The 27,313-nt window shown below is 43.7% G+C and overlaps 1 protein-coding gene across 3 annotated transcripts in view; it reads left to right on the plus strand.

Moving 5' to 3' along the window:
• The first annotated feature begins 2,784 nt into the window (after window positions 1-2,784).
• RNF157 (ring finger protein 157) overlaps window positions 2,785-27,313 on the plus strand; it is a 78,407-nt gene continuing 53,878 nt past the window's right edge. Inside the window, exons 1-2 of one of the 3 annotated variants that reach the window (XM_032870552.1) lie at window positions 2,785-3,060; window positions 26,420-26,538. In XM_032870552.1, the coding sequence (XP_032726443.1) occupies window positions 2,973-3,060; window positions 26,420-26,538 (207 nt within the window). In that variant the 5' untranslated portion in view covers window positions 2,785-2,972. The remainder of the gene's footprint in view (window positions 3,061-26,419; window positions 26,539-27,313) is intronic. The other 2 variants (XM_032870549.1, XM_032870550.1) reach the window with 2 other exon arrangements.

The raw sequence follows: 27,313 nt of genomic DNA on the forward strand, positions 1-27,313 counted from the left end.
AATTAATTAATTTTTTTGGAGTAGATTCCACACCCAAATGGGGTTTGAATTCATAACTCTGAGATCAAGAGTTGCATGCTCTACCAACTAAGCCAGGCAGACCCCCTTACTGTTTCTCTTTAATTAATTAAATAATCAAGCAATCAATTAATTTTTCCTTTTATTTCTTTTAAAGATTATTTATTTATTTGAGATAGAGGGAGAAGAAGCACAAGCAGGGTGGGGGGTGGGGGGGTGAGGAAGGGCAGATAGAGAGGGAGAAACAGGCTCCCTGCTGAGTAATGAGACAGATGTGGGGCTCTATCCCAGGACCCCGGGATCATGACCTGGGCCCAATTGCAGACGTCTAAACGACTGAGCCACCCAGGCATCCCTAAAGATAAATTCTTAATAAAATAAAATAACCTGGCCCTCACTGCCTGTTATGAAGAAGTAATGAGTGAATCAAAGCTCAGTTAAAAAGAAATAATAAGAAAAGTGGTACCTGGGTGACTCAGTTGGGGAGTAGCCTTCCTTTGGCTCAGGTCATGATCTGGCGGGGGGTGTCCTGGGATCCCTGCTCAGTGGGGAGCCTGCTTCTCCCTCTGCCTGCTGCTCCCCCTGCTTGTGCCCTCTCTCTCTCTGACTAGTAAATAAATAAATTTTTTAACGATTTTATTTATTTGACAGAGATCACAAGTAGGTAGAGAGGCAGACAGATGGGGGGATGCAGGCTCCCCGATGAGCAGAAAGCCCAACTCAGGGCTCGATCCTAGGACCCTGAGATCATGACCTGAGCCGAAGGCAGAGGCTTAACCCACTGAGCCACCCAGGCGCCCCTAAATAAATAAAATCTTAAAAAACAAAAAGAATTTATCTTTAAGTAATCTCTACACCAGACATGGGGCTTGAACTCAGAAACCCTGAGTCACATGCTCTTCAGATGAATGCTTTAAAATGTAAAAGTGTTCAAAACAGGGCCTGGCAGAGAGAGTGGACAATAAATGTCCACTGATATTATTGTGCGGTGCTTTGTTTTCTTCTCCTACCCTAAGCGTTGAATTCCTGACTCATTAGTGGGAGGAGGAAACAAGTTACAGGCTTGCACAGTGTTATCTAAGATGAGAAATGAACCCGTTTCCCAGCCTCAAAGCAGACTGAGTTGAGGCCAGAACAGATCCCCGCAAACAACAGAACTGAGCTGCCCTATTGAACCACATCCCCGCTGGGCTCTGACTGAGACCCTCAGGTGAGGAGGAACCCATAAAGAGGATGATGTGGGATGTTGAGGGCAGGAAGAACAAAGGTTTCTGAAGGAGCCCAGGATGATAAGGCAACATTTTACTCTGCAATGTGCTGAAGGCCTCTGCTGTTCTAGATTCTTTGTGATTGGTAGTTTACTTTATTGTTACTAGAAGGTAGGACCAGCATGTGGGGAAAGGAGTATCAAGAAGGACATCAATTCCTTCCCAGAGATATATCTAGAAGGCTTCTAGTGATTAGGGCCAGGGGCTGGAGGGAGGGCTCTGAACTCTGCCGGGTGCTGGGGAGATGGGTGCCCACCAGCTTGTCTGGGTCAGGGACTTGACCTGTAACTCCACCCGTTCTTAATCAGTCAATATAAAACACCAGTGTGTTCCTGCCGTCCTGGGGTCTAGGGAGAAAACCAAGGCAACTGGGCTTCCCTACCTTTAGCAGCAGGTCTGTTGGGTGCTGTTGAAAAGATGGCAATGAAAACTGCGAAATATAATCAGGAAAGAGCTAGACTCTGTAAAAAGGCTTTATGAACCTAATCAAGGGAACTACACATGCCACAGACTGTATTTCAAACATGATGAAAAGTTGTTGAAGTCATGTTCTAGCAGTTGAAATTTCTGCTGAGCAGTCCACCCTCTCAGAAAAAAACCCACCAGACCCACAAATAAAATAAATGGTTTAAAATACAGGTGTCTATAATTAAGCTTTAGAATGGCGCCTTCTGCCCGTTCAAGCCTCCCGCTGTCTCGTGTGTTTTCATCAAGAGGGGCCCGGTGTTCTGCCTGACCCTGTTCGCGTTCCCCTGCGCTGACTTTCCGCACGCAGGCCTCCGAAGTTTCCAAAAGATGCAATCAGAGGTTGGATGTCTTGATCTTATCTTGGGCTGATGAGCTCCAAACTTCAGTTACAGGAGCCGCCTCAGGGACCCAAAAACAAGGTGCGTGGATAGAGCTCGGCGCTAGGAAAGGAGCTACGTGAGAGGGATGGCGACATCTTCCCAGCGCGGGTCACCAGCCTTGGGTCATCTCCCCGACCCCTGGGAGAAGGGATCAGCAGGGTACTTTGGGGCAGAGGCGCTGGGGACGAGAGAGACGCGGACGCCACGCAGTTCTCCGCTCGCAACGCGCTCGGACCGCCACCGCTGGGGGGGCCGGGACTGGGGGCCGGGGCTTGGGGGCGCCCCTCTGCGGGCTCCTGACCGCCCGCTCGCGGATGCCAGGGGCGGAGCCGGAGCAGCCTTCCCTCCGCCGGACAGCCGCGCACCGCCTTCGGGGGTCTGGCAGAAGGGCGACAGGCTCCGGGATGGACTGTCGTCCGACCCGCAGTCCGCAGAAACCCCGGCCCGCTCCGGGAGCCTCGAGTCCCTGGTCGGCTCCCCGCTCCCGGACCGTGGCTGCTCCCGCCGCATCCCGCCGCCCATTGGCTGGCGCGCCGCCGACGCCCCGCCCCGCCCCGCCCCGCCATTGGCCGCGGCCGCCGCGGGCCCCGCGCGCGAGCGGTCGCTGACATCACGCGGCCTGAGGCGGCGGCGGCGGCGGCGGCGGCGGCGCCCCCGGCCCCAGCCCGCAGCCCCCCTCGGCAGAGGCGCCGCGGCGGGGCCCGGCGGAGGATGGTGCGCGGCGCGCCGGGGGCTCCCCGCCGCCAGAGCCGCAGCGCCGAGGCGGGCCGCCGACCCCCGCACCGCGAGCCGGGCGAGCGGCCTCGGTGAGGCGCGAGGGCGGCGCGGGCGCAGCGCCATGGGGGCCCTGACCAGCCGGCAGCACGCGGGCGTGGAGGAGGTGGACATCCCGTCCAATTCCGTGTACCGCTACCCGCCCAAGTCCGGTGAGGGCCGGCGGGCCTGGCGCGCCCCGGGGCCGGGGGCGGGAGGTCTGCGGGCCGGTGCGGAGGGGCCCTTGGCGAGGTGGCCGCGGTGGTCTGCCGGCCGGGTCGCCCCAGGACGCGAAGGGGCCTGCAGGCCGTGCGCCCGGCGACAGACGCGCGTGCCGGGGGACTGCGGCTTCCGAGGGGCGGGGTGCCCGCGGCCCCGGAGGGGCCCTTGTCCGCGCCCGCTGTGCCCTGTCCCCTCGGGAACTGGAGGCTCGGGGAAGCGGGTCCGGCATCCGGCACGGGCGCCTGTCCTGGCGGGGGCGGGGGGGCGGGGGCGGCCGGAGACCGGCCGGGGTCCGCGCGTCCAGGCCTCTGGAAAGGGAGGCAGGGGCGCAGGTTGGAAGTAGGTTTCTCAGGGCGAAGCTTCCACTGCCTGCTGCAGGATGGAGGCCCAGAATGCGTTTGCAGGACTGCGCTTTTCCAGAGGCTGTCACAAGCCGAAAGAAGTGTTTAACTGCAGTGTTTGGGAATCTGAGTAGCAGACTGCGCCGGGCGTCCCTTTGCCAGAGTAGCGGCAGACCTGGTTTTTGGAATGGGGATAGCCTGGGGACAGGGCACAGGTCTCTAAAATGTAGTGAAGTATTCCGTTTGTTTCCAGAATCATTAAACAGATACGCGTGTCCAGCCTCTGCGTTGTGGCATAACCATGGGAGGTGGAGGAGGATTTGACAGCGAGGTAGAGAGGATCGCAAGTGGATTGAGCACTGGCCAAGTCTGGACTCTGGTGCCTGACCCAAGTCTATGCTCTTTATTTTTCATTGCTTTTCTCCAGACTTCTAGGGGACCGGTGGCTACCACCTTCTCTTTGGCCTAGGACCTGAGGAGGATGTGGGTGATCTTGGAGAGGTGTCAGAACTGGAGCCTTAGAATAAAGACATGCTAATGAGATGAGCTGTTTTCCCAGCAGTGTGTCTGGCCTGTGCCAGGTGGAAGCAGGGACCAGACAGCGGACCTGCACCCTGCAGACTGTCTGTGAGAGCTGTATTTCCCCATGCTTTTGTGCCAAAGCGTGAATGCTTGCCGAGATAAATAAGCTTAAGAGCTGTTTAAAAACAGTCTAGGATAAAGCTGCTGGTCTTTAGCGTTTTAATAAAACTCGAGCTGATTATGACTATATGAAACCAATGCCCAAAAAAGCATGCACTTTGCTTTCTAATAGACAAAAATATGCACAGGATTTGTGGGTGGTTCTCCCCCCAAATCACTTAGCTTTTATCGATCACAATATGGAGCGTGTTTTGCTGAGCTTAGAGATTTTGGTGGAGTTCGCAGTCTCAGAAGAGGGTTCACCCTCCCTTCACGTGTGGGAATTCGCATAGGTAAATCCCTAGAAGGCTGTTTCCCAAAGGATAGTAATACAAGTATGAGTCTTGGATGATGATCCTAAAAGGATCAAAAGGCCAAACTCCAACTTTTCTTAACCAACACACTCAGGGCTGGCAGGCAGAAATAATTCTCTTCACTCCATCCGTGCTTTAAAAATGTTAACTGGTTCTAAGTAATTTCTAATTGGAAGTTATGTAAATGAGACGTCTTTACAGCAAGGAGACCGCATTACTTGTGTTGAAGATAAAGCAGAAAAAATAAGAATCAGGGGCACCTGGGTGGCTCAGTTGGTTAGGCGTCTGCCTTCCACTCAGGTCATGATTGGGCTCCCTGCTGCACAGGGTGTCTGCTTCTCCCTCTCCCTCTGCCCACGCCCCCCCCCCCCAGCCCACTGGTTCCCCTCTCTCTCTCTCAAACAAATACATAAAATCTCTTTTAAAAACGTAAGAATCAGAACACTCAGGTGCCAGTCAGCAAACCTTTGTGTACTTGAGAATTTTTATGAACTTGTGTACGCTCTCGTCTGGAGGTGTCTCCCACCCTTCATCTGATCTTTAAATTGACCTTTTTGTAGGATGGTAGTATTGCAGACCTGAAAGGAACCTTTGAGAGAATTTCGCCCCAGCTCCACTCATCTCACCAGTAAGAAAATGGAAGTCCAGAGAAATAGATTAGGATGGCCAGGGTCACCCAGTTCCTGCTCTTCTCTCTAAGCCATCAGCCTCTGCCTTTCACGAGGACTTGAATTTGTGATGATTTGTGGAAAGGAGGCTGTTCCGCATCAAGACGGAGAGAAACTCAAAGGCCTGTCCTTGCCGAGGAATCAGACTGGGTTGATTTTGAGGTCTTCCTATCTCCAGTACTGATAGCACAAAGCAAATAGCACTGTCTGCTTTCTTCAGGGGACCAGCTCAGCTGAGACCTCTGGCTCTCTGGAAAGTCTCAAACTCTGCTGCCTGTGGCAGTTTCAAAAAGCAGCTCTGTCATCCGTCCCTGTTGTGATGGCCAAAGGGCCCAGCACAGCTGCTTTCCTCCTTTTGTATTTTTATATTTCTGATGCTCATTGAACTGGAAATATTTAGAAATTATTGAGAACAGTAGATTTCATGTTGAAACTTAGGTTGGTTTCTTTCTTTCTTTCTTTCTTTCTTTCTTTTTTAGAGATGGGTGGAAATAAAATAGCCTAAATCGTTTACGGTTTTTTTGGGGGAGGCGCCTGGGTCGCTCAGTCAGTTACTTGTCTGACTCTTAATCTCAGCTCAGGTCTTGATCTCGGGGTCATGAGTTCAAGCCCCACGTTGGGCTCCACGCTGGGCGTGGAGCCTACTTTTAAAAAAATGATTTAGTTTCTCAATAAGTAATATAAGTTACATGATTCAAAGTTTTTTTTTAATTTTTTAAAATTTTATCTATTGATTTAGAGGGAGAGCGTGAGTGGCGGCGTGGGGGATAGAGGGAGAGGAAGAATCCCCAATAAACTCTGAGTGTAGCCAGAGGCGGGACTCGATCTCACAACCTCGAGATCATGACCTGAGCCAAAATCAAGAATTGGACGCTTAACTGACTGAAAATCCCAGGCGCCCCCATGTTTCAAAGTTTAATAGAATGAAAAGTCATACAGTGAAAATCTCGTTCTCACTCCACGTTTCATCCTCCCAGTTTCTTCCCATACACCTCCCATCCCTGTGTAACCACTTTTGGTTTCTTTGGAATTCTTCTAGAGTTTTCTTGTGCAGTAACAAGCATAACATGCTATTTAAACTGTTCTGCATCTTTTTTCTACTCTTTAAAAAAGATTTTACATTTTATTTTTTATTTTTTAAAAGATTTTATTTATTTATTTGTCAGAGAGAATGAGCACAGGCAGGCAGAGTGGCAGGCAGAGGCAGAGGGAGAAGCAGGCTCCCTGCCGAGCAAGGAGCCCAATGTGGGACTCGATCCCAGGACGCTGGGATCATGACCTGAGCCGAAGGCAGCCACTTAACCAGCTGAGCCACCCAGGCGTCCCAGATTTTACATTTTAATATAATCTCTACGCCCAATGTTGGGGCTTGAACTCACAACTCTGAGATCAAGAGTCACATGCTGTACTGACTGAACCAGCCAAGCATCCCCTTTTTTCCCCACTTTTAGAGATTTTGAAGATCTTTTTTATATTATTTCCATATTAGAGAATATCTTTGTTCTTTTTTTTTTAATATTTTTATTTATTTATTTGATAGACAGTGAGAGAGAGCACGATCGAGGAGAAGGTCAGAGAAGCAGACTCCCTGTGGAGCTGGGATCCTGATGCGGGACTTGATCCCGGGATTCCGGGATCATGACCTGAGCAGAAGGCAGTCCCAACCAACTGAGCCACCCAGGCGTCCCCTTTTTTTTTTTTTTTAAAGATTTTATTTATTTATTTGACAGAGACCGTGAGAGAGTGGGAACACAAGCAGGGGGAGTGGGAGAGGGAGAAGCAGGCTTACCGCCTAGCAGAGACCCCGTTGCAGGGCTGGATCCTAGGACCCCGGGATAACGACCCAAGCCGAAGGCAGATGCTTAATGACTGAGCCACCCCCGCTTCGAGTGTATCTTTGTTCTTAACAGCTGTATACTACTCCTTTGTATTCTAATGCCCTGTTTTGACATAGTCCTCTTCTTCCTCTACTTTTTTTTTTTTTTAAGATATTTTATTTATTTATTTGACAGAGAAATAGCGAGAGAGAGAACATAAGCAGGGGGAGTGGGAGATGGAGAAGCAGGCTTCCTGCTGAGCCGGGAGCTCAACATGGGGCTCAATCCCAGGACCCTGAGATCATGACCTGAGCTGAAGGCAGATGCTTTATGACTGAGCCACCCAGGTGCCCCTTAACGTAGTCTTCTGTTGGTGAATATTTGAGAGGGGTTTTTTTTTTTTTCAACTTTTTTTCAATTTTTTACTGTTGTAAATAGTGCAGCAATGATTAATGTTATACATGTGTTCTTCGGTGATATTTAGCTTTGTTAATAAATACATGATTATTAGTCATTTAAATAACAAGGCATGGTGGGAGCTCATTTCTATATAGTGTTTCGGCATTAGCACAGAAAGCTATTTATAGCACTGTTCTGCATGTGGTCGTACCTTTGTTATTTTTGAGACAGAAGCTATGCATGCTTATAAATCCTTCTCCAAGATCTTCGCTTCTTTACACACCCATGATCATTTGTTTAGCAAAGGTGTGGCTTTGCTGAGGTGGTTGTTTTTATGCATGCATACTCATCTTTTTTTTTTATTTTTAAGATTTTATTTATTTATTTGAGAGAAAGAGAACATGCGAAGGCAGAGGGTCAGAGGGAGAAGCAGGCTCCCCACCAAGAAGGGAGCCTGAAGTGGGACTTGATCCCAGGACTCTGGGATCATGACCTGAGCTGAAGGCAGTCGTTTAACCGACTGAGCCACCCAGGCACCCTGCACGCTCATCTTTTGAAAGGGGTACCACATGGATAAAAGTCATTAGGCCTGTTTTCTCTATCCAGCAAGAAATGGGCATATTCTATAAAGACAATTTAATTCATTGTAATTCAGTGAATGAATTACAATGAATCTAGTTTATTTCCTTCTACGTATTTGACTAAATTGAAAAACAAGAGTAATTCATTTTGCTCAGGTTGTTAAGAGCTAAACTTGTTATAAAAATTCAGAATGGTAGAGTCCTGAGCAGCTAGCATCATTATCCTCCAAATTTTTGTTATATTGGAAAACCTATATGCTTGTCACATGGGTCTGTCCTATGGTAGGAGCAGGTTTTTTGTTTTTCTTTTAAAGATTTTATTTATTTATTCGACAGACAGAGATCACAAGTAGGCAGAGAGGCAGGCAGAGAGAGAGGAGAAAGCAGGCTCCCCACCAAGCAGAGAGCCCAATGCGGGGCTCGATCACAGGACCCTGAAATCATGACCTGAGCCGAAGGCAGAGGCTTAACCCACTTAGCCACCCAGGCTCCCCTCTTTTTTTTTTTTTTTTTTTTTTTGAGAGAGAGAGCAGGGGTGCATGCACATGCATTGAGGGGAGGGGCACAGGGAGAAGGGGAGAGAGAATCTTAAGCAGGCTCCCTGCCCAGCACAGAGCCCGATGTGGCTCCATCTCATGACCCTGACGTCATGACCTGGGTTGAAATCAAGAGTCCATCACTTAACTGAGCGAGCCACCCAGGCGCCCCTCAAATGCTAGTATTATTTTTTAAACACTTAAAATGCAGTACTTCTGTTTTTTTGTTTTCTTTTGTTTTAAGATTTTATGGATTCGAGAGATGCTGAGCCAACTGAGCCACCCAGGCACCCACATCTTCAAACCTCTAATACTTTTGCTTCATTTGTATCTCACTTCATCGTTAACAGACTGATTTCTTTCACTTCCTGATTTTGTCCTCAGATTTAGGGCCTTTGGTTTCCTTCCACGATGGTGGTTACGTTCTTTGGTTCTTTAGCATCTCTTTCCTCTTTCTGGGTTACCATCGGTGTGCGTTATTGAGCACTGCCTGTGCTCCAGTTGCAGTTTCTGATCCTTGCACTCAGTGCTCCGATCCCTGTGGCAAGTAGCAGGATAGCTCTCACATCAATGCTGTAAGTCAGAATAGGAGTCACAGAAGGGAATATTAACAATACAGGCTGTTCGTATGAACAATTCAAGCTCTTTGGTGGCAGAATCATTTAGGATTCTCCAAGAAACAGAATCAATAGGAGATATATGTATATTTTAAAAATATATGTATATTCCTTAAAATAAATAATCCCTTAAAAATATTTTAAAAATATATGTCTATTCCTTAAAATAAAAAAATAGAAATATATGTATATTCCTTAAAATAAAAAATAAAAATATATGTCTATTCCTTAAAATTAAAAAAATGTATGTTCCTTAAAATAAAATAAAATGTCTATTCCTTATTTTAAGGAATATACGTTCCTTAAAATAAAAAGATTTATTTTAAGGAATTGGCTCCTGTGGTTGTGGGGGCTGGCAAGTCTAAAATATTTAGGGCCCGCCAGTAAGCTGGAAATTCAGACAAGAGTTGATGTAGTCTTGAATCTGAAATCTGTAGAGCAAGCTGGCAGACTGGAAACTCAGGCAGGATTTCTATGTTAGAGTCTTAAGACAGAAAATTCCTTATTTTCTGGGGAACCTCCATTTTTGCTCTTACAGTCTTCAACTGATTAGATAAAGTCCACCCACGTTATCAAGGGTAATCTCTTTTACTTAAAGTCAACTAATTATAAATGTTAATCACGTCTACAAAATACCCTCACAGCAACATCTAGATTAATGTTTGGACAAACAACTAGGCACCATAGCCAAGCCAAGTTGACACATAAAATTTAACAATTATGGTGATTTCCTATTCTAACTAATTTTCTTGCAAAATAGGTGCTAAGCTCAAGGTTTTAGTTGCTGAAAGAGTGCTTATGCTATGAAAACAGTTTTTTAATCTAAAATATATGGCCTTTAAACATCATTATTTAAAAATTATGCTCCTTCCAGAATTTCAGTGCTTATCATCTAATTCAGAGGTAGAATGCAGGCATACAGAGAGAACTAAGGATACAGACTATACCATAACCGAGTAGGATATATCCTGAGAATGCAGGGTTGGTTTGATGTCTGAAATCAATGTTAATATTTTATGTGACAATGATTAATAGCAATCAAATATAAATGTATTATTTTAGTAGAATAAAGAATAAAACCACATGTTTATTTCAACACGTGGAGACAAAACATTTGACAAATCCAACCTTTCCAAGTTGAAGAACACTCAGCAAACTAGGCATAGAGGGAACTTCCTCAGCCTGATAAAGGGCATCTGGGAAAAGCCTGGCTAGTAATACTTAACGGTGAAATACAGAATGCTTTCCTGCTCAGATCGGGAGCAAGGGAAGGATGTCTGCTTTTGCCATTCAGTGTTGATGGGAGATTCTGTCTAGTATGGCAAAATAAACAAACACACATACACATTTTAAAAAAATATCTTTAAGGTATCCAGATTAGGGGTGCCTGGGTGGCTCAGTCATTAAGCATCTGCCTTCAGCTCAGGTCGTGATCCCATGGTCCTGGGATCAAGCCCCGCATCAGGCTCCCTGCTCCTTGGGAAGCCCGCTTCTCCCTCTCCCACTCTCCCTGCTTGTGTTCCCTCTCTTGCTGTGTCTCTTTGCCAAATAAATAAATAAAATCTTAAAAAAAAAAAAGGGTATCCAGATTATGAGGGAAGAAACAAAACTGTCTATTCACTGATGACATGACCCTATGTGTAGAAAACACCAAGGATTCCACAAAAATACCACTACAATTAATAAATGAGTTCAGAAGTTTGTACATCCAAGATCAACATACAAAAATCGATTCTATTTTTACATACAAACAATAATCTGAAAATTAAATTAAGAAAGCAGTTCATTCCCAATAGCATCAAAAAGAATAAAATTCTTAGAATAAATTCAACATAAGAAGTATAAGACTTGTAAGACTGAAGATTCTATAAGACTGAAAATTGTAAAATATTGCTGAGATTGATGCTTTAAAGAAGTTTAGAAAGATCTAAGTAATTAAACATTTCATGTTGGAAAAGTCAATATTGTCAAGATGCCAGCATTCTCCAAATTGAGCTAAAAATTGAGTCAAAATCCCAACAGATGTTTTTTAAAAGAAATTGACCGGCTGGTTTTGTTTTGTTTTGTTTTTTAAGATTTCATTTATTTATTTATTTGACAGAGAGAGAACAAGCAGGAGAGTGGTAGAGGGAGAGGGAGAGCCAGGGTCCCCATTGAGCAGGGAGCCCAAAGTGGGGCTTGATCCCAGGCCCCCGGGATCATGACCTGAGTTGAAGGCAGATGCCTAACTGACTGAGCCATCTAGGTGCCCCATAAATAAAACCTTTAAAAAAAAAAAATGTACCAAGGCATTTCAACAGGAAAAGAATAAGCCAGGCCCCAAATGGTGCTGGGACATTTGGATAATAACAAGCAAAAAAACAAAACAAAACGAAACTTAAACTCTTCCTTCATATCACCAAAAATTAACTCAGAATGGATGATAGAATGAAAATACAAGTCACAGGACGGGAGAAAATATCAGTAAATCATATATATGATAAGGGCTCTGTATCAAGAATATAAAAAGAACTTGTACAATTCAATGAGAAAAAGACAACCCAACTAGAAAAGGAACAATGGTCCTGAGTAGACCGAAGAGGTTTACACATGGACAATAAACACAGGAAAAGACGCTCACTCTCGTTAGCCATTAGGGAAATGCAACGCTGATTAGTTACCGCTTCACACCCCGCAGGATGGCTGTAGTCGGTATAACGACTAATAACAAGTTTAGTGAGGATGTAGAGAAACTGAAACTCCGGCACCCTGCCGGCAGAAATGTAAAATAGTGCAGTTGTTTTGGAAAACGGTTTGACAGTTCCTTAAATGACTCAGTTAATTCCACTTCTAGGTATACATACACCCAAGAAAAAAATGGGAAAAAATGTGTGTACATCAGTGTTCATAGTAGCATTTTTCGTAATAGCTAAAAGGTGGAAATAACCCAGATGTCCATCAACTGGCAAATGGAACAGTTGATAAAATATGGTAAGTCCACACAATGGAACATTATTTGGCAACAACAGGGACTGAAGTATTGGTATTTGCTTCACTGTGGATGAACCTTGAAATATTAATGTCAAGTGAAAGAAGCCAGAAGCAAAATGCTATATGTTGTGTAATCCTGAATGTCCGTGAGAGGCAAATCCTCTGAGACAGAAAGTAGATTAGCGAGTGTCAGTGGCTGGGGGGGAGGGGGAAAGGAGGGACTGCTAATGGGTTTCTTGTTGGGATAATGAAAATGTCCTAAAATTAGTGCTGAATAGTTACATAACTCTGTGAATATACTGGAAAACCATTGGATAGTACACTTTAAATAGGTGAATTGTGTGGTTTGTGAACTATATCTCAATAAAGCTGTTTAAAAAAACAGCCCAAATGTAAGAATGAAAACTGTAAAACCCCTGAAAGAAGATACAGGAGAAAATATTTATTTGATTCAAATTAGACAAGGAGTTCTTTGATATAGCATCAAAAGCACAATCCAGAAGAGGAAAAAAACTGGTAAATTGGATTTCTCCAAAATTAAGGATGTTTCTGCTTCGGGAAGCATTAAGAAGATGGAAAATCAAACCACCTTCTGAATGAAAATCTTTGCAAAACACATGGAGAGAGGATTTGCATCCAGAATGTCCCAAGAACTTGAACAACTTAGTATTAACAAGACAACCCAATTTTAAAAATGGACAAAAGAGGGGCTCTTACATGGCTCAGTTGGCTAAGCGTCAGGCTACTGATCTCAGCTCAGGTCTTGATCTCAGAGTTGTGGGTTCAAGCCCTGCGTTGTTGGGCTCCACAAAAAATAAAAATGGACAAAAGAGTTGGATAGAGATATCACCAAAGAAGATAAAAGGGTGGCTAATAAAACCATGGAAAAATGCTCACCAGTAGTTGTTAGGGAAATACAATTAAAACCACAATGAGGTAGTATTTCACAACCAAGAGGATCGCTACAGTAGCGCCTGGGTGGCTCCGTGGGTTAAATAAGGCCTTTGCCTTCCGCTCAGGTTGTGACGCCAGAGTCCTGGGATTGAGCCCACATAGAGCTGTCTGCTCAGCAGGGAGCCTGCTTCCCCCTCTCTCTCTGCCTGCTTCTCTGCCTACTTGTGATTTCTCTGTCAAATAAATAAAAATCTAAAAAAAAAAAAAAAAGGATAGCTACAATAAAAAAAAGACAGTATCGGGGCATGTGGTTGGCTCAGTGGGTTAAAGCCTCTGCCTTTGGCTCAGATCATGATCCCAGGGTCCTGGGATCGAGCCCCACATCGGGCTCTCTGCTCAGCAAGAAGCCTGCTTCCCCCCTCTCTCTGCCTGCCTCTCTGCCTACTTGTGATCTCTGTCTGTCAAATAAATAAATAAAATTAAAAAAAAAAAAAGACAGTATCAAGTGTTGGTGAGAATGTAGAGAAATTGCAATCCTTGTGCATTGCTGTTGGGAATGTAAAATGGTAACAGCCACTTTGGAAGAGTTTGGGAGAGTCTTAAAAAGTTAAACTTAAGTTTACCTTATGGTCTAGCAGTTCCACTCCCACGCATCTCTCCAAAAGATTCACACACAGACATGCATGGGAATGTGCATAGCAGCATTGTTCATAATAGCCCCCAAATGGGAAAGAATCCAAATGTTCAGCAGCTAGTGAATGGATCAACAAAGGGAGATACATTCATACAACAAAATGCTGTTTGGCCCCTTAAAGGAATGAACTGATGATACGTGCTGCACTACACAGATTAGCATCAAAAACATTGTGTTACGTGCAAGAAACTGGATGTAAGACTGTACATGAGTCCATTTCTATGAAATGGCCAGAAAAGGCAAGTTTATAGAGATGGGAAACAGCAGTGTTTGCCTAAGGCTGGGGAAAAGAGTGGGAATCAGTTGTAAACAGTGGAAGTGTTTTCAATTGGATTGTGTTAGTTACCAAAGCTATGGAATTGTGTGATAGGTGAATTTTATGCTGTGTATAGTATACCTCAAAAAAGCTTTAAAAATGGCAGTACAGAGGGGTTTATACCAACTGAATAAAACAGAAGAGCTTGATCAGTTAGGGTAGAGTTCTTGGGAGCAATGGCTCTTCTGAACACATTGAGGGACTCCCAAATAGTCCGGGTGGCAAGTAGTTATTTGTAATGGCCTGGAGGTTGCTGGTGTACTTTTTAAAACATTTTTAAGTTTTAATTTTAATTTTTTTAATTTTATTTTTTATAAACATATATTTTTTCCCCAGGGGTTAATTTTAATTTTTAAAGGTTCACTTATTGATTTTATTTTTATGTAATCTCTACACCCAGCGCCAAAAGAGAAAGCCAAAAGAGAAGAACCAGGTGGTGTTCTGAGGAAGACTGATCTCTTAGAGGTATAGTTTGTAGGGAGAAAAAGACTAGAAACAGAGAGAGTTGCTAGGGAGCTATAACATGATAATCCACCGTCATTGAACTTGGAAAGGGCTGAGGTCTTGACAAGGATGCTTTGCAGAAAAGCCACATTCTGTGTGTGTGCTTTGTTTGATGACTATGACATTTTTAACCTGGGTGATCAGAGAAGTAAAGCACCATTGACAGAAATTGGGAATCTGGGGGCAGACACTGCTTGTAAAGTGAGCCTCAGGGCTCAATAAAGCAAAGGCTTTACTGCTTCTCAAGATCTAAACAAACTGGACAGAAACCCACCCATTCCCCCAAATCATAGAGTGTAGACTTCTCATGCCCCTTCCAAGATTTCTGCAAATTCCCAAATGACCCATGGCACAACCATGTTGGCTACTGACCTCCAGCTTGTTGTCTCTGCCCCACAATAAATTTAATCCAGTCCATTCTTCAGTTTCTCCAAAAAATTCCGTTCACATATTCAAAGTGTAAATTCTACTAAAGATTTGCGGAGGATGATGCAGAGCTGGGGTTCACACTGCAGGAATGCGGAGGCACAGTAAGCCTCATCACTCCCAACTGTACTTCAGCCGGGGAGTTTCACTGGCTCTTCGGTTCACCAACCTGGTCCTTTCTCCATCCTAACATTTCTTTCCTCTTCTCTCTCTCTCTTTTTTTTAAGTTTGTTTGTTTGTTTGTTTGTTTGTTTAATTTGACAGAGAGAGATCACAACTACACAGAGAGGCAGGCAGGTGGGGGGTGGGAGCAGGCTCCCTGCTGACACGGGGCTCAATCCCAGGACCCTGAGACCATGACCTGAGCCGAAGGCAGAAGCTTAACCCCCTGAGCCACCCAGGTGCCCCCTTCTTCTTTTTTGACTCTTCTCCTTACCTTTTCCTCTAAGAAGAAAAATTACAAAGCAGTTCGAGTAGCATCAGCAAGCAGCAAAGGTACCCGTGACCTTGGTGTGTTGCTCTCCATGCTAAGTAGCTCACTAAGGTATATTCCAAAAAAGACCAAGGCTTTGCTAAGAGGAGTTCTGGTGGCAGCTCTTAGGATAAAATATTCTTTATTTCTGTTCTTCCAGAAAAAAAAAAGTTACTGAATTTGAAGCAAAGATGGGATATCTAGATGAAAAGATATGGTAGGTGGTTAAAGATTTGGACTGAAACTCCAAAGAAAGATCAGGAGAAAATGTTTGGGAGTATGGGAAAAGAGAAGCCAATGTGTGTTAATTGCCCACAGGGCCTAAAAACAATCCTTTGAAAGAGGCGTTACTCATAAAGACACCAAAGCCCAAAAAAGTTAAATAACTTGTTCTAGGTCACACAGTGGCAGAAGACAGCACCCGGATCAGATTCAGCTTTGTCTTCAATCAGAGCCTCTGCTTTTGATTCGATGCGGGAGAGAAAGGGGGGGAATGAAAGAAAAGGAGACACCTGTGCTTTTGAGGACACGTCCATGTATGTGGGCTGCACAGAACCACGAAACGAGTGGTAGGTAGGAAAAGACTCAGAACCATGAGGATTTTGGAAGTCAAGGGGAAAGGAGTCCAGAAATGAGTGTGGAAATCTGAGCATTCATAAAGGGAGTGAGGCGTGAGATTACCCTTGGCCTGCTGGGTGTTCCAGGGAAGAGTTTCAGCAGAGTGGTGGAAAGCACTGTAAAGGCTTGAGGAGTCCTTGGAGGTGGGTGGGAGCAGACAGGAATGACACATGAGGGGCCAGTGGGTGGATTTTAAGGCATGGCACATGGAACTCTTTTTGTATTTGTTTTTTAAGTCAGGAAGACCAGAATATGCTTATAGTGTGTGTTAGGTAAAAAGCCAAGTGGAAAGAGGGATAGAAACACAGAGAGGGAGGGAGGTTGTTGATGGGGTCTCAAGGAGGTCAAGGGAGTTGGGGATGGGCGCTGAAGTGGAAAAGTAAACTTTGGAATGGAGAGAGAAGGACTGCCTTCTTGAGACCAGGAGACAGTATGGATGAAAATATGGGGAAGATGTAAGGTGTTGAAACTTAATGTTTCAACATGTAATGTTGAAGGGTTTTGAGGGAATGTCACAAAGTAGAAGGAAGACAGGTAGAAGGGTCAGGGTTGGGACCTTGAGAATGAGGGGAAGGTTTGGATCTGTTGACGTGTATTTTTTTTCAAATACCGGAAAGCTACAGTTGTTAAAACTATGTGGTACTCATTCAGAATAGACTAGAGTCCAGAGCTAGGGATATATATAGCATGATGAAAATATATTTTCAACTTAGTGGGGGAAATGGAACATTCAATAAGTGGTGTTAGTAAAGTTTCCTATTTGGAAAAAAATGACTAACGCCTTATCCCACACAGTCCATAAGCACAAATTACAGATGTAAAAACAATCAAATAGCAATAATAATACCACTCGGGAGGGAAAAAAGCAAGCAAGCAATGTAAACGAGAGAGTAGGAAATGTTCATCGGTAGGGAACAGATTCATTAAATCTGGGCACTCAGTGGGAATATAGTGTAATGGATAAGAGTATACATAGGTGTTTTGTAATAAAAATAGCTGGATTGGGGACCTGACACTGCCCCCCCCCGTTTAAGGTTTTATTTATCTGGGGTGCCTGGGTGGCTCAGTGGGTTAAAGACTCTGTCTTCAGCTCAGGTCATGATCTCAGGGTCCTGGGATCGAACCCCGCATCGGGCTCTCTGCTCAGCCAGGATCCTGCTTCCTCCTCTCTCTCTGCCTGCCTCTCTGCCTGCTTGTGATCTCTGTCTGTCAAATAAATAAATAAAATCTTTAAATTTAAAAAAAAAGATTTTATTTATCTGACAGAGAGAGACTCAGCAAGAGAGGGAACGCAAGGAGTGGGAGAGGGAGAAGTAGGCTTCCTGCTGAGCAGGGAGCCCAGTGCAGGGCTCCGGGGATCATGACCTGAGCTGAAGGCAGACGCTTAATGACTGAGCCACCCAGGTGCCCCCTAACATTGCCTCTTAACTACCTGTGTGACCTTGGATAAATTACTTACTTTCTCTGTACATTTATCATTAGTTCTGTAAAATAAAAAAAAATTTGTATCACCCACCTGATAAGGTTGTTGTGAGGAATATCCTGTATGATACGTTATAGTACAGTGCTGGTACAGAGTAAGTCCTCAATGTGAGTTATTGTTATGTAGTCATTAGGAATAATGAGTTCGATCCGTAAGTGTGGACATGGAAGGATGCCTACAGTACTTAGGCAGAAAAAAAAGTAACATACAGATCAATATGTGTAATATCCCAATTAAGTTAAAAAAGAAAATAAAACAGAAAACCCAAACGTGTTTATATATGTGTAGGAAAATCTGGAAGACCACAAACCAGTTGTTAAAAGTAGAGTTAGTTATCCCAGAGTAGAGTGGGATTGTCACTTTTTAAATTACATACTTCTATGCATTTTTATTTTTTCCAAAAGGCATGTTTTACTTGTGTAATTTTTAAAAAGATTTTCTTTATTTATTAGAGAGAAAGAGCACAAGTAGGAGGAAGAGCAGGGGGAGAAGCAGACCCCCCACCGAGCAGGGAGGTTGATGAGGGACTCGATTCCAGGACCCTGGGATCATGACCTGAGCTGAAGGCAGGCACTTAACCCACTGAGCCACCCAGGCACCCCTAGGTGAAGATTTTTCAAATACATGAAAACCTAATAGGATTCCCATAGCCAGTTTTCTCATATTTTAATGTTGAATGAAATTATTTTTAAATACAATTCCATTTTCTGCAGTAATCGAGTATATAGCTCCATTAGTTAAAAAGCAAATAGTTGAGGATTAACATTTTTCACTTATAAGCAGGATTATTTTTTGTTTGTTTTACTGTGACATCAACAAAAACACAAAGAGAAGGGAATATTGCTTCCCTATCAAAATACCATCAACATTTCTCACAGAGCTGGAACAAATAATCCTAAAACTTGTATGGAACCAGAAAAGATACTGAATAGCTAAAAGAAAGTTGAAAAAGAAAACCAAAGCTGGTGGCATCACAATTTCGGACTTCCAGCTCTATTACAAAACTGTCATCATCCAGACAGCCTGGTACTGGCACAGAAACATAGATCAGGGGAACAGAATAGAGAATCCAGAAATGGACCCTCAACTCTATGCTCAATTAACCTTTGACAAAGCAGAAAGAATATCCAATGGAAAAAAGTCTCTTCAACAAATGGTGTTGGGAAAATTGGACAGTCACATGCAGAAGAATGAAACTGGACCATTTACTTATACACAAAAATAGAATCAAAATGAATGAAAGAACTAAATGTCAGACAGAGTCTATCAAAATTCGGGGCGCCTGGGTGGCTCAGAGGGTTAAAGCCTCTGCCTTCGGCTCAGGTCATGATCCCCGGGTCCTGGGATCGAGCCCCACGTCGGGCTCTCTCCTTGGTGGGGAGCCTGCTTCCTCCTCTCTCTCTCTGCCTCCTCTCTGCCTACTTGTGATCTCTCTCTGTCGAATAAATAAATAAAATCTTAAAAAAAAAAAGAGTCTATCAAAATCCTAGAGAACACAGGCAGCACCCTCTGTGACCTTGGCTGCACAACTTCTGGCTGGACACGTCTCCAAAGGCAAGGGAAGCAAAGGCAATAATGAGCTATTGGGACTTCATCAAGATAAAAAGCTTTTACACAGCAAAGAAAATGGTCGACAAAACCAAAAGACAGCCTACAGAATGGGAGAAGATATTTGCAAATGTCTTATCAGATAAAGGCCTAATATCTAAAATCTATAAAGAACTAACCACACTCAACACCCAAAGAGCAAATAGTTTGGTCAAGAAATGGGCAGAAGACATGAACAGACACTTCTGCAAAGAAGACATCCAGATGGCCAACAGACACATGAGAAAGTGTTCCACATCACTCAGCATCAGGGAAATACACATCAAAACCACAATGAGATCCCACCTCACACCAGTCAGAATGGCTAAAATTAACAAGTCTGGAAACGATAGATGCTGGCGAGGATGCAGAGAAAGGGGAACCCTCCTACACTGTTGATAGGAATGCAAGCTGGGGCAGCCACTCTGGAAAACAGTATGGAGGTTCCTCAAAAAGTTGAAAATAGAGCTACCCTACGACCCACCAATTGCACTACTGGGTATTTACCCCAAAGATGCAAATGCAGTGATCCGAAGGGGCATCTGTACCCCAGTGTTTATAGCAGCAATGTCCGCAATAGCCAAAGAGCCCAGCTGTTCACCGACAGATGAGTGTAAAGAAGATGCGGTATGTGTATACAATGGAATATTACTCAGCCATCAAAAAATGAAATCCTGCCTTTGCAAAAACGTGGATAGAACTAGAGGGTATTATGCTAAGTGAAGTAAGTCAATCAGAGAAAGACAGTTATAGGATTTCAGTTATATGTGGAATTTAAGAAAACAGGAATGTAGAAAAAGGGAGGGAAAAATAAAGACTTATCAGACAGGGAGAGAAACCATAAGAGACTCTTAACCATAGGAAATAAACTGAGGGTTGCTGAAGGGGGTGGGGTGGGGCATAGGGTAACTGAGTGATGGGCATTTGGGAGGACAAGTGATGTAATGAGCTCTGGGTGTTACATACGATTGAATCACTAAACTTTACCTCTGAAACTAATAATACACTGTATGTTAATTAATTGAATTTAAACAAAAGAAGGGAAGATTGCTTATAGATCTTGCAATAAAAATTCCCACTTGGCATAAGATAGTGGCTAAAATCCCAAATACAATTTACTTTATCATTTAATCCACACAAATTGTCAAAATTTTTTGTTAACTCAACATTTTTGTTTCCATTTTATAAAACATAAAGTTTACATGACTTTAAAAGTCTAAAATCTTTGATTTGTGGTTGTGCCATGACAGTAAATAAATTGCTATTACTTAGAGCCTTAGGCAGTTTTTTTTTTTTCCCTAAAAGCCTATTTCTACAGGCAGATACACTTAAGTAATGTCACAGATTTGGAAAGAGAAGTTTTTTTCTTTAATTAGAATTTTTGTTAACATGTAGAGTACTAATAAAGTTTAAGGTGTACAAGGTGATGACTTGAAATGTATACATCTTGTAAAAGGTGTACAGAGTTGTAGAAAAATGGGAAATGGGCTTAATTGTCCTTTATTGTGTGATGTTATAGTTCATAGAAGTTTGGTGGCAAATGTCAGAGTATCTCATTGGGCCAGATGTAAATTACGGGATCGACTGAACAATATTTTTTTTAAGATTTTTTAAAAAATATATTTATTTACCAGAGAGAGCACGTGAGATCACAAGTAGGTAGAGAGGCAGGCGGGACGGGGCGGGGGAAGCCAACTCCCCGCCTAGCAGAGAGCCCAATTCGGGACTCGATCCCAGGACCCCGAAATCATGACCTAAGCTGAAGGCAGAGGCCTAACTCAATGAGCCACCCAGGCATCCCTTGCCTGAGCAATATTTAATTTCACTGTGATGTTAGGAATGTGCCCTAATAGCTAACATTCAGTGGGTAAATTATTTAAGACAGTGAATTTTTTTTTTTTTAAGATTTTAGGTAATCTCTACACCCAGCACAAGGCTTGAACCCACAACCCCAAGATCCAGAGTCTCATGTTTGGCCAATTGAGCCAGCCAGGCACCCCAAGATAGTGAATTCTGAGATTTTTTGCTGTTGTTCACATGATGAAGACCAGATAGGTGTATTTTTCATTGTGGGCAGTTGAAGTCAATGTATTAATTTGAATTCTTGGTTCAAAAGCTGTCCTCGACAGGGTAGGGTTCCTTCAATACAAGATCCTTTGCAGTTGCTCTGATGTTTCTGTAGAGCCAGAAAGTATTGCTAAGTGACTAAGATTAAATCAGTGGGCAAGGAGTAGTCTGGAGCTATGCTTTCTACTGTGGTAGCCTCTGGCCTCATGCAGACCTATGTCACTTAAAATGTGGTGAGTCCAAAGTGAGATGGGCTGTAAACAGTGGAAAACACGCACAGCTTTTGAAGACTCCATGCTTTTAAAAAAATTAAAAGAATGTAAATAGCTTCTTAATAATTTTTATACTGATTGCATGTTGATAGAATATTTTGGATATTTTGGGATATCCAATATTGAGACAAATAAAATAGATTAAAGTTAATTTTGCCTTTTTTTCTAAAGATTTTATTTATTTATTTGACAGAGAGAGATCACAAGTAGACAGAGAGGCAGGCAGGGGGGCGGGGAAGCAGGCTCCCTGCTGAGCAGAGAGCCCAATACGGGACTCGATCCCAGGACCCTGAGATCATGACCTGAGCCGAAGGCAGCGGCTCAACCCACTGAGCCACCCAGGCGCCCTAATTTTGCTTTTTTTAATGTGACTACCAGATAATTTAAAATTATGTATGGGGCTTGCATTTTTGGCTCATGTTATATTTTTATGGGACAGCCCTGATCTGGAGGAGCAGCACTAGTGTAATTTTCTTCCCTTATAAATAATTTCACTTTTTGCCTGGATGCCTTTTTTCTTTAATACTTTTTTCCTTTAATACTGAACTTGGATTAGTGTTGGACATTCTGGACCAAAGCTTATGTTTCTTTTCTTTATTTCTTTTTATTTTAGTGAAAAATATGTAACATCAGGGACGCCTGGGTGGCTCAGTCGGTTGAGCAGCTGCCTTCAGCTCGGGTCATGATCCTAGGGTCCTGGGATCGAGTCCCTGCCTTGGGCTCCTTGCTGAGTGGGGAGCCTGCTTCTCTCTCTGCCTTTGCCTGCCACTCTGCCTACTTGTGCTCTCTCTGTCTCTTTCTGAGAAATAAATAAATAAAATCTTAAAAAAAAAGGAGAAAAGAAAAATATGTAACATCAAATCTATTTTCTTACCATTTTTAAGCATGCAGTTCAGTAGTATTAAGATCTCCAGAACTTTTTCTTCTTACAAAATGGAAACTCTATACCCATTAAACACTAATTCCCTCTTCTCCCTCCCACTCATACCTTATGTTTTAAATATAATTTTGGAGATCTGTGTATGATGCATTTATTTTCTTTTCCACTTTCCTGAGATATACTTGATATATAACATTGTGTAAGTTTAGGATGTACAATGTGATGATATGTGTCTGTCTTGTAAAATGATTACCACAAGATGTGTCTTCTTAAATCCCACAAGGAAATCGAATATGAATTTTGGTTAAGAATTTATAGCTAACTTGGGGCGCCTGGGTGGCTCAGTCTTTTAAGCATCCGACTCTTGATTTTGCCTCAGGTCATGATCTCAGGGTCATGAGACTGAGCTCTGCATTGGGCTCCACGCTAGGTGTGGAACCTGCTTAAGATTCTCTCTCTCCCTCTCCCTCGGCCCCTCTCTCCCCCTCTCAAAAAATAAATAAATAAGAAATTATAACTGCCTGATAATGAAAAACTTGCAGTTTATCCATTAGTCATATAAGTCCCTATTAGCAAATAGGCAGAGTATTGTATTATAGCTTTTCCCCCTGCCATTTCTGATTTTATTTTATTTTTTTTTAAGATTTTATTTATTTGACTAAGAAAGATCACAAGTAGGCAGAGAGGCAGGCAGAGAGAGAGGGGGAAGCAGGCTCCCCGCTGAGAAGAGAACCAGATGCGGGGCTCGATCCCAGGACCCTGAGATCACAACTCAAGCTGAAGGTAGAGGCTCAACCCACTGAACCACCCAGGCATCCCGCATTTCTGATTTTAGAGCATAATTCACGCTAAGAAGTAAAAATGTGCACAGGTTGTCCAGAAGGCATTTTTTTCAGGGACTGTTAGTGTGGTAGGGGTTACTGTCTGCTGATGCAGTAGCTCTACGTGACCCTGCACTGGTTCGTGCCTTTAGACCGGCTGTGGCAAATAGACAGAAACTTTTATCCAGGCTGCAGATGGCGGATTTGCTGTCTCACTGGTCTAACTAGGACAAGTTATTAGAGGGGTCCATTTCCAAAGAAGCAACAAGCCAGCATTTGGTTGCCTTAAGCTTATTTTTTTCTTTTAACTGATGAGGTATTTGTATTTGTATTTTTTATTTATTTATTTGAAGAGAGTACAAATGGGTAGCCGCAGGCAGAGGGAGAAGGCGAAGCAGACTCCCCACAGAGCAGGGAGCCCAATGTGGGGCTTGATCCCAGGACTCTGGGATATGGCGTAAGCTGAAGGCAGATGCTTTACCGACTGAGCCACCCAGACACCCCTGTATTGGTATTTTAAGTGCACCAAGGGAGATCATCTATTTTAAAGGAATTTTGCACTGACTCTGCTAATTGAAATGAAAAGTCCTTTTTTTATCTCTCAAATATTGACCCTAATTTTATTTTTTTTCTTTTCTTAAAGATTTTATTTATTTATTTGACAGACAGAGATCACAAGTAGGCAGAGAGGCAGGCAGAGAGAGAGGGAGGAAGCAGACTCCCCGCTGAGCAGAGAGCCCGATGTGGGACTCGATCCCAGGACCCTGGGATCATGACCTGAGCCGAAGGCAGAGGCTCAACCGACTGAGCCACCCAGGCGCCCCTAACCCTAATTTTAAATCTTTTTGTGTTTGTGTTCTTGATTTTTAATGTAAGGCAAAACTATAATTAGCTTTATGCTACTTTCTTGATAATTCCTTCTCTTTTAATATTATGGCAAAAAAAAAAAAGGCTTTTCCAGTAGACCCCACGCTATCTTTAACCCTATGCTTACCAAGCCATTAGTGCTGTCCTCTTGCTAGCATCAATCACTACCACCTGTAAGTTGATGATCTGGATTTCACTGTCCCTTCATCCCTCACCTGACTGTTCACAGGCGCTAGAAACTCAGCATGTCCCATACTGAGCTGAACCGTATAGCTCCAGGAACCAAACCTGCTTCTCTCTGTTCTTTATTCATGACTTGAGTAAGCCATCCATCAACGTAAAATCTTTTTATTTTATTTTTTTTTAATTTAAGTAATTTCTATCCCTAAGGTGGGGCGTGAACTCATGACCTGGAAATCAGCAGCCATACGCTCTACCGATGGAGCCAGCCAGGCTCCCCAAAATCTTTAACCTTTAAAATTTCAGTTAATGTATAATAAATATATAATCTCTAATGTATAGAAAATATATGTTGGTAAGGTTCAACAGTAAAGGACTTAAATTATTTGAGATGGCTGCTTCTACTTAAGGCAACCGGGCACCTTTCCCCTCTATAAATTATGCACTTGGAAAATAGGGCTTGCAAGTGCTGGACATAAATAATTGATAATTAAGCTTTCCTAAATGATGAATTTCACTGTCAGATCACGGCAGATGGCTGCTGGTTGTATTTTTTCAGTTTGGGTGGGTAACTTTCACGAGTTCCTCCGCAATAGATTTCGGCTGCTCTTACTCTCAAAGGATGTTTTCCTACTTGTTGTTTAATTAAAGAATGACCTCACTTTGTGGTGAGTGGTTTTATCTAGCTTGCTTTGTGTAATAAGTGTTTCTAGACTAAAGGTCCATGTGAAGAAAACCCCAAAACGAATATTTGGTTCAGGTTTTCTGTTGGAATTTTCTTCTCTCGAGGCTCCTGGGAGGCTCAGTTAAAGTGTCTGCCTTCAGCTCAGGTCATGATCCCAAGGTCCTGGGATTGAGCCCCACATCAGGCTTCCTGCTCAGCGGGGAGTCTGCTTCTCTCTTTCCAGTTCCCCCTGCTTGTGTTCCCTCTCTTATTATCTCTCTCCATCAACAATAAATAAAATCTTAAAAAGAAAAAAGAGAATTTTCTTCTGTCTTCCTTCCTGTGCCTTCCTCACAGGCGGCATCTCCTTGTTTTTAGTTTGCTGTAAACCTCAAAAGTTGAAATTGGTTTAGAAAATGTATCTATACCCTCGCTGTGTGACAGATGACAGTGAAGCCTCTCACTGTTTTATAAGTTCTTTGTCTCAGTCTGGGAATTGGGATGTGTGAGGAGAGCCTTGAGAAGGCATGTCGTGGTGTAAGTCCTTCCCTTCCTATGGCTTACCTTCCTGGGAGTACTTAGATGATAGAAATTCGGGTTAAGAGGCATTCATTTAATCATCTGGGTTGGAAAGTATTCCCAGATGGAATCTGTGGCGTTGCCTAAGCCTCCCATGGTGACTTATCAGTGCCGTCATATCCTGGCACAGTTCCTCATCTGTCTGGACGAGGCAGATGGGGAGTCTGACCCGTGACTGCTGATCGCCTCTAGTTATTGTAGTGTTAAAAATATCCCTGCCTCCTGGCCAGTCAAGGTGAGGCAAAGAGCGCCCACCATGACTGACATCCCCGAAAACCTGGCCATTCGCAGTTAGTGAATTTGAGATCGAGGGGAGTGTGTGGACACGTGTGTATGTGTGTACACGCATGTGTGCCTGCGCGTGCATCTTTTCATAGTGCTGGACTGTTGTTCTGTTAAACGCCACAATCTGTGTGCTGATTGGTAGGGAAAGCCAAGGACAGCGGTATTGTTTACATGTGTAGTTTCCTGTTAACAATCATTTTAAGCAAAAATGAAAAAGGAGGAGCCTTCACTGGAGAGGGTTCTAGAGGTATATATGTGCGGGTAGGCAGGTGCTGAGGGTTCTGTGTCTAGGTAGCAGCTGGCTTAGGGAAATCTAGGCAAAGAAATGTGTGTGTGTGTGTGTGTGTGTGTGTGCGCGCGCGCGCGTGCGGGTGCAGACTGATACCTGCAGTTAAGATTCCTGAATATACAGAGGATAGAAAGTAACCGCTTCAAGTTTAATGGAAAAAAATCAGGAACAAAATACATGTATATGTTCATTAATGTGCATTGTGGGGCCCTCCGGACTTTTGGCTGATGGTGTTAGAGACAGATCATCATAAGGATTCGATTAATGATGTGAAAGGGAAAATTGATCTATTTGTGTTGGGTATCTTGGGTTCTCACTGCTATAATTTGGCTTATCTCATGCCACTGTCCGAGATCGAGAGACCGTTCTCTTGGGGTTAACAGTTGCGTTAATTATCTGTTGGAAGGGTTAACATTTTTGGAGTTGGTTTTTTTACTTGATTTAGTCTGACTGCTTTCTGTTGGGTGTCTCTGTCTCTCCCTGTTTAGGAAGCTATTTTGCCAGCCACTTCATTATGGGAGGAGAGAAGTTTGACTCCACGCACCCGGAAGGTTACCTATTTGGAGAGAACAATGATCTGAACTTCCTCGGGAACAGGCCGGTAACGGTGTGGTTATAACCTCTTTACTTCCATTTGGGGCTTCGCTGGCCTTGTCTTGTGAAAATAAGTTTGTAATCACTGGCTCAGCAGTGTCTGTGGCTTGGTGTGGAGGGGGGCCCCGGGAGCCAGAACACAGCCCCTTTGCTGGCAGTGGGTGTCTTTTCAGTAGAGACTGACCCACGCGGAAAGGCTACAGGAGTCTGCCTATGGGTGCCTAAGGGTGGCGGAGTCTTCCTAAATGCCCCCTCTGCACCAGCCCGCTCCCAGCTCTGCCAGGGCATCCTCCCCTTGCGTTTCTCCTTCTTCATAGCACTTAACACCATATAGGCTTTTATTTCTGTCCCACCCTCTGCTTATTATCTGTTCTCTCTTTTAGAATGTAAATTGCCCAGGCCAGGAACTGGTTTTCCTGTAGCATCCCAGCACTAGAACAAAGCCTCGTATCTACTGACAACCCCTTAAAGATTTGTTGAATGAATGAATGAGAAGTTTTCCCTTGATATCTGAGTTGACATTAGACCATGTCACTGTTCATTCAATACATTCTGTAAACTCACACGGAGCATCTTCTCGGCACCCAGCACGAGGCTTCGGGAGAATGGAAGAATGGCTGCCCTGAGGCCATTCATGAATAGCAGCTGTGTGCCAAGGAAGGTCCTTGGGACTTTTCGGACAGCATTCCTCATCTTCACAAGGAACCCCCTGACAGATTTATCATTATTCCTTTTTCTTTTTACCTTTTTTTTTTTTTGTAAAAGTAAGCTCTGTGCCTAACATGGGG

This window comes from Lontra canadensis, unplaced genomic scaffold (assembly GCF_010015895.1).
Source record: "Lontra canadensis isolate GAN:19392208 unplaced genomic scaffold, GSC_riverotter_1.0 scaffold41, whole genome shotgun sequence".
Lineage (NCBI taxonomy): Eukaryota > Metazoa > Chordata > Mammalia > Carnivora > Mustelidae > Lontra > Lontra canadensis.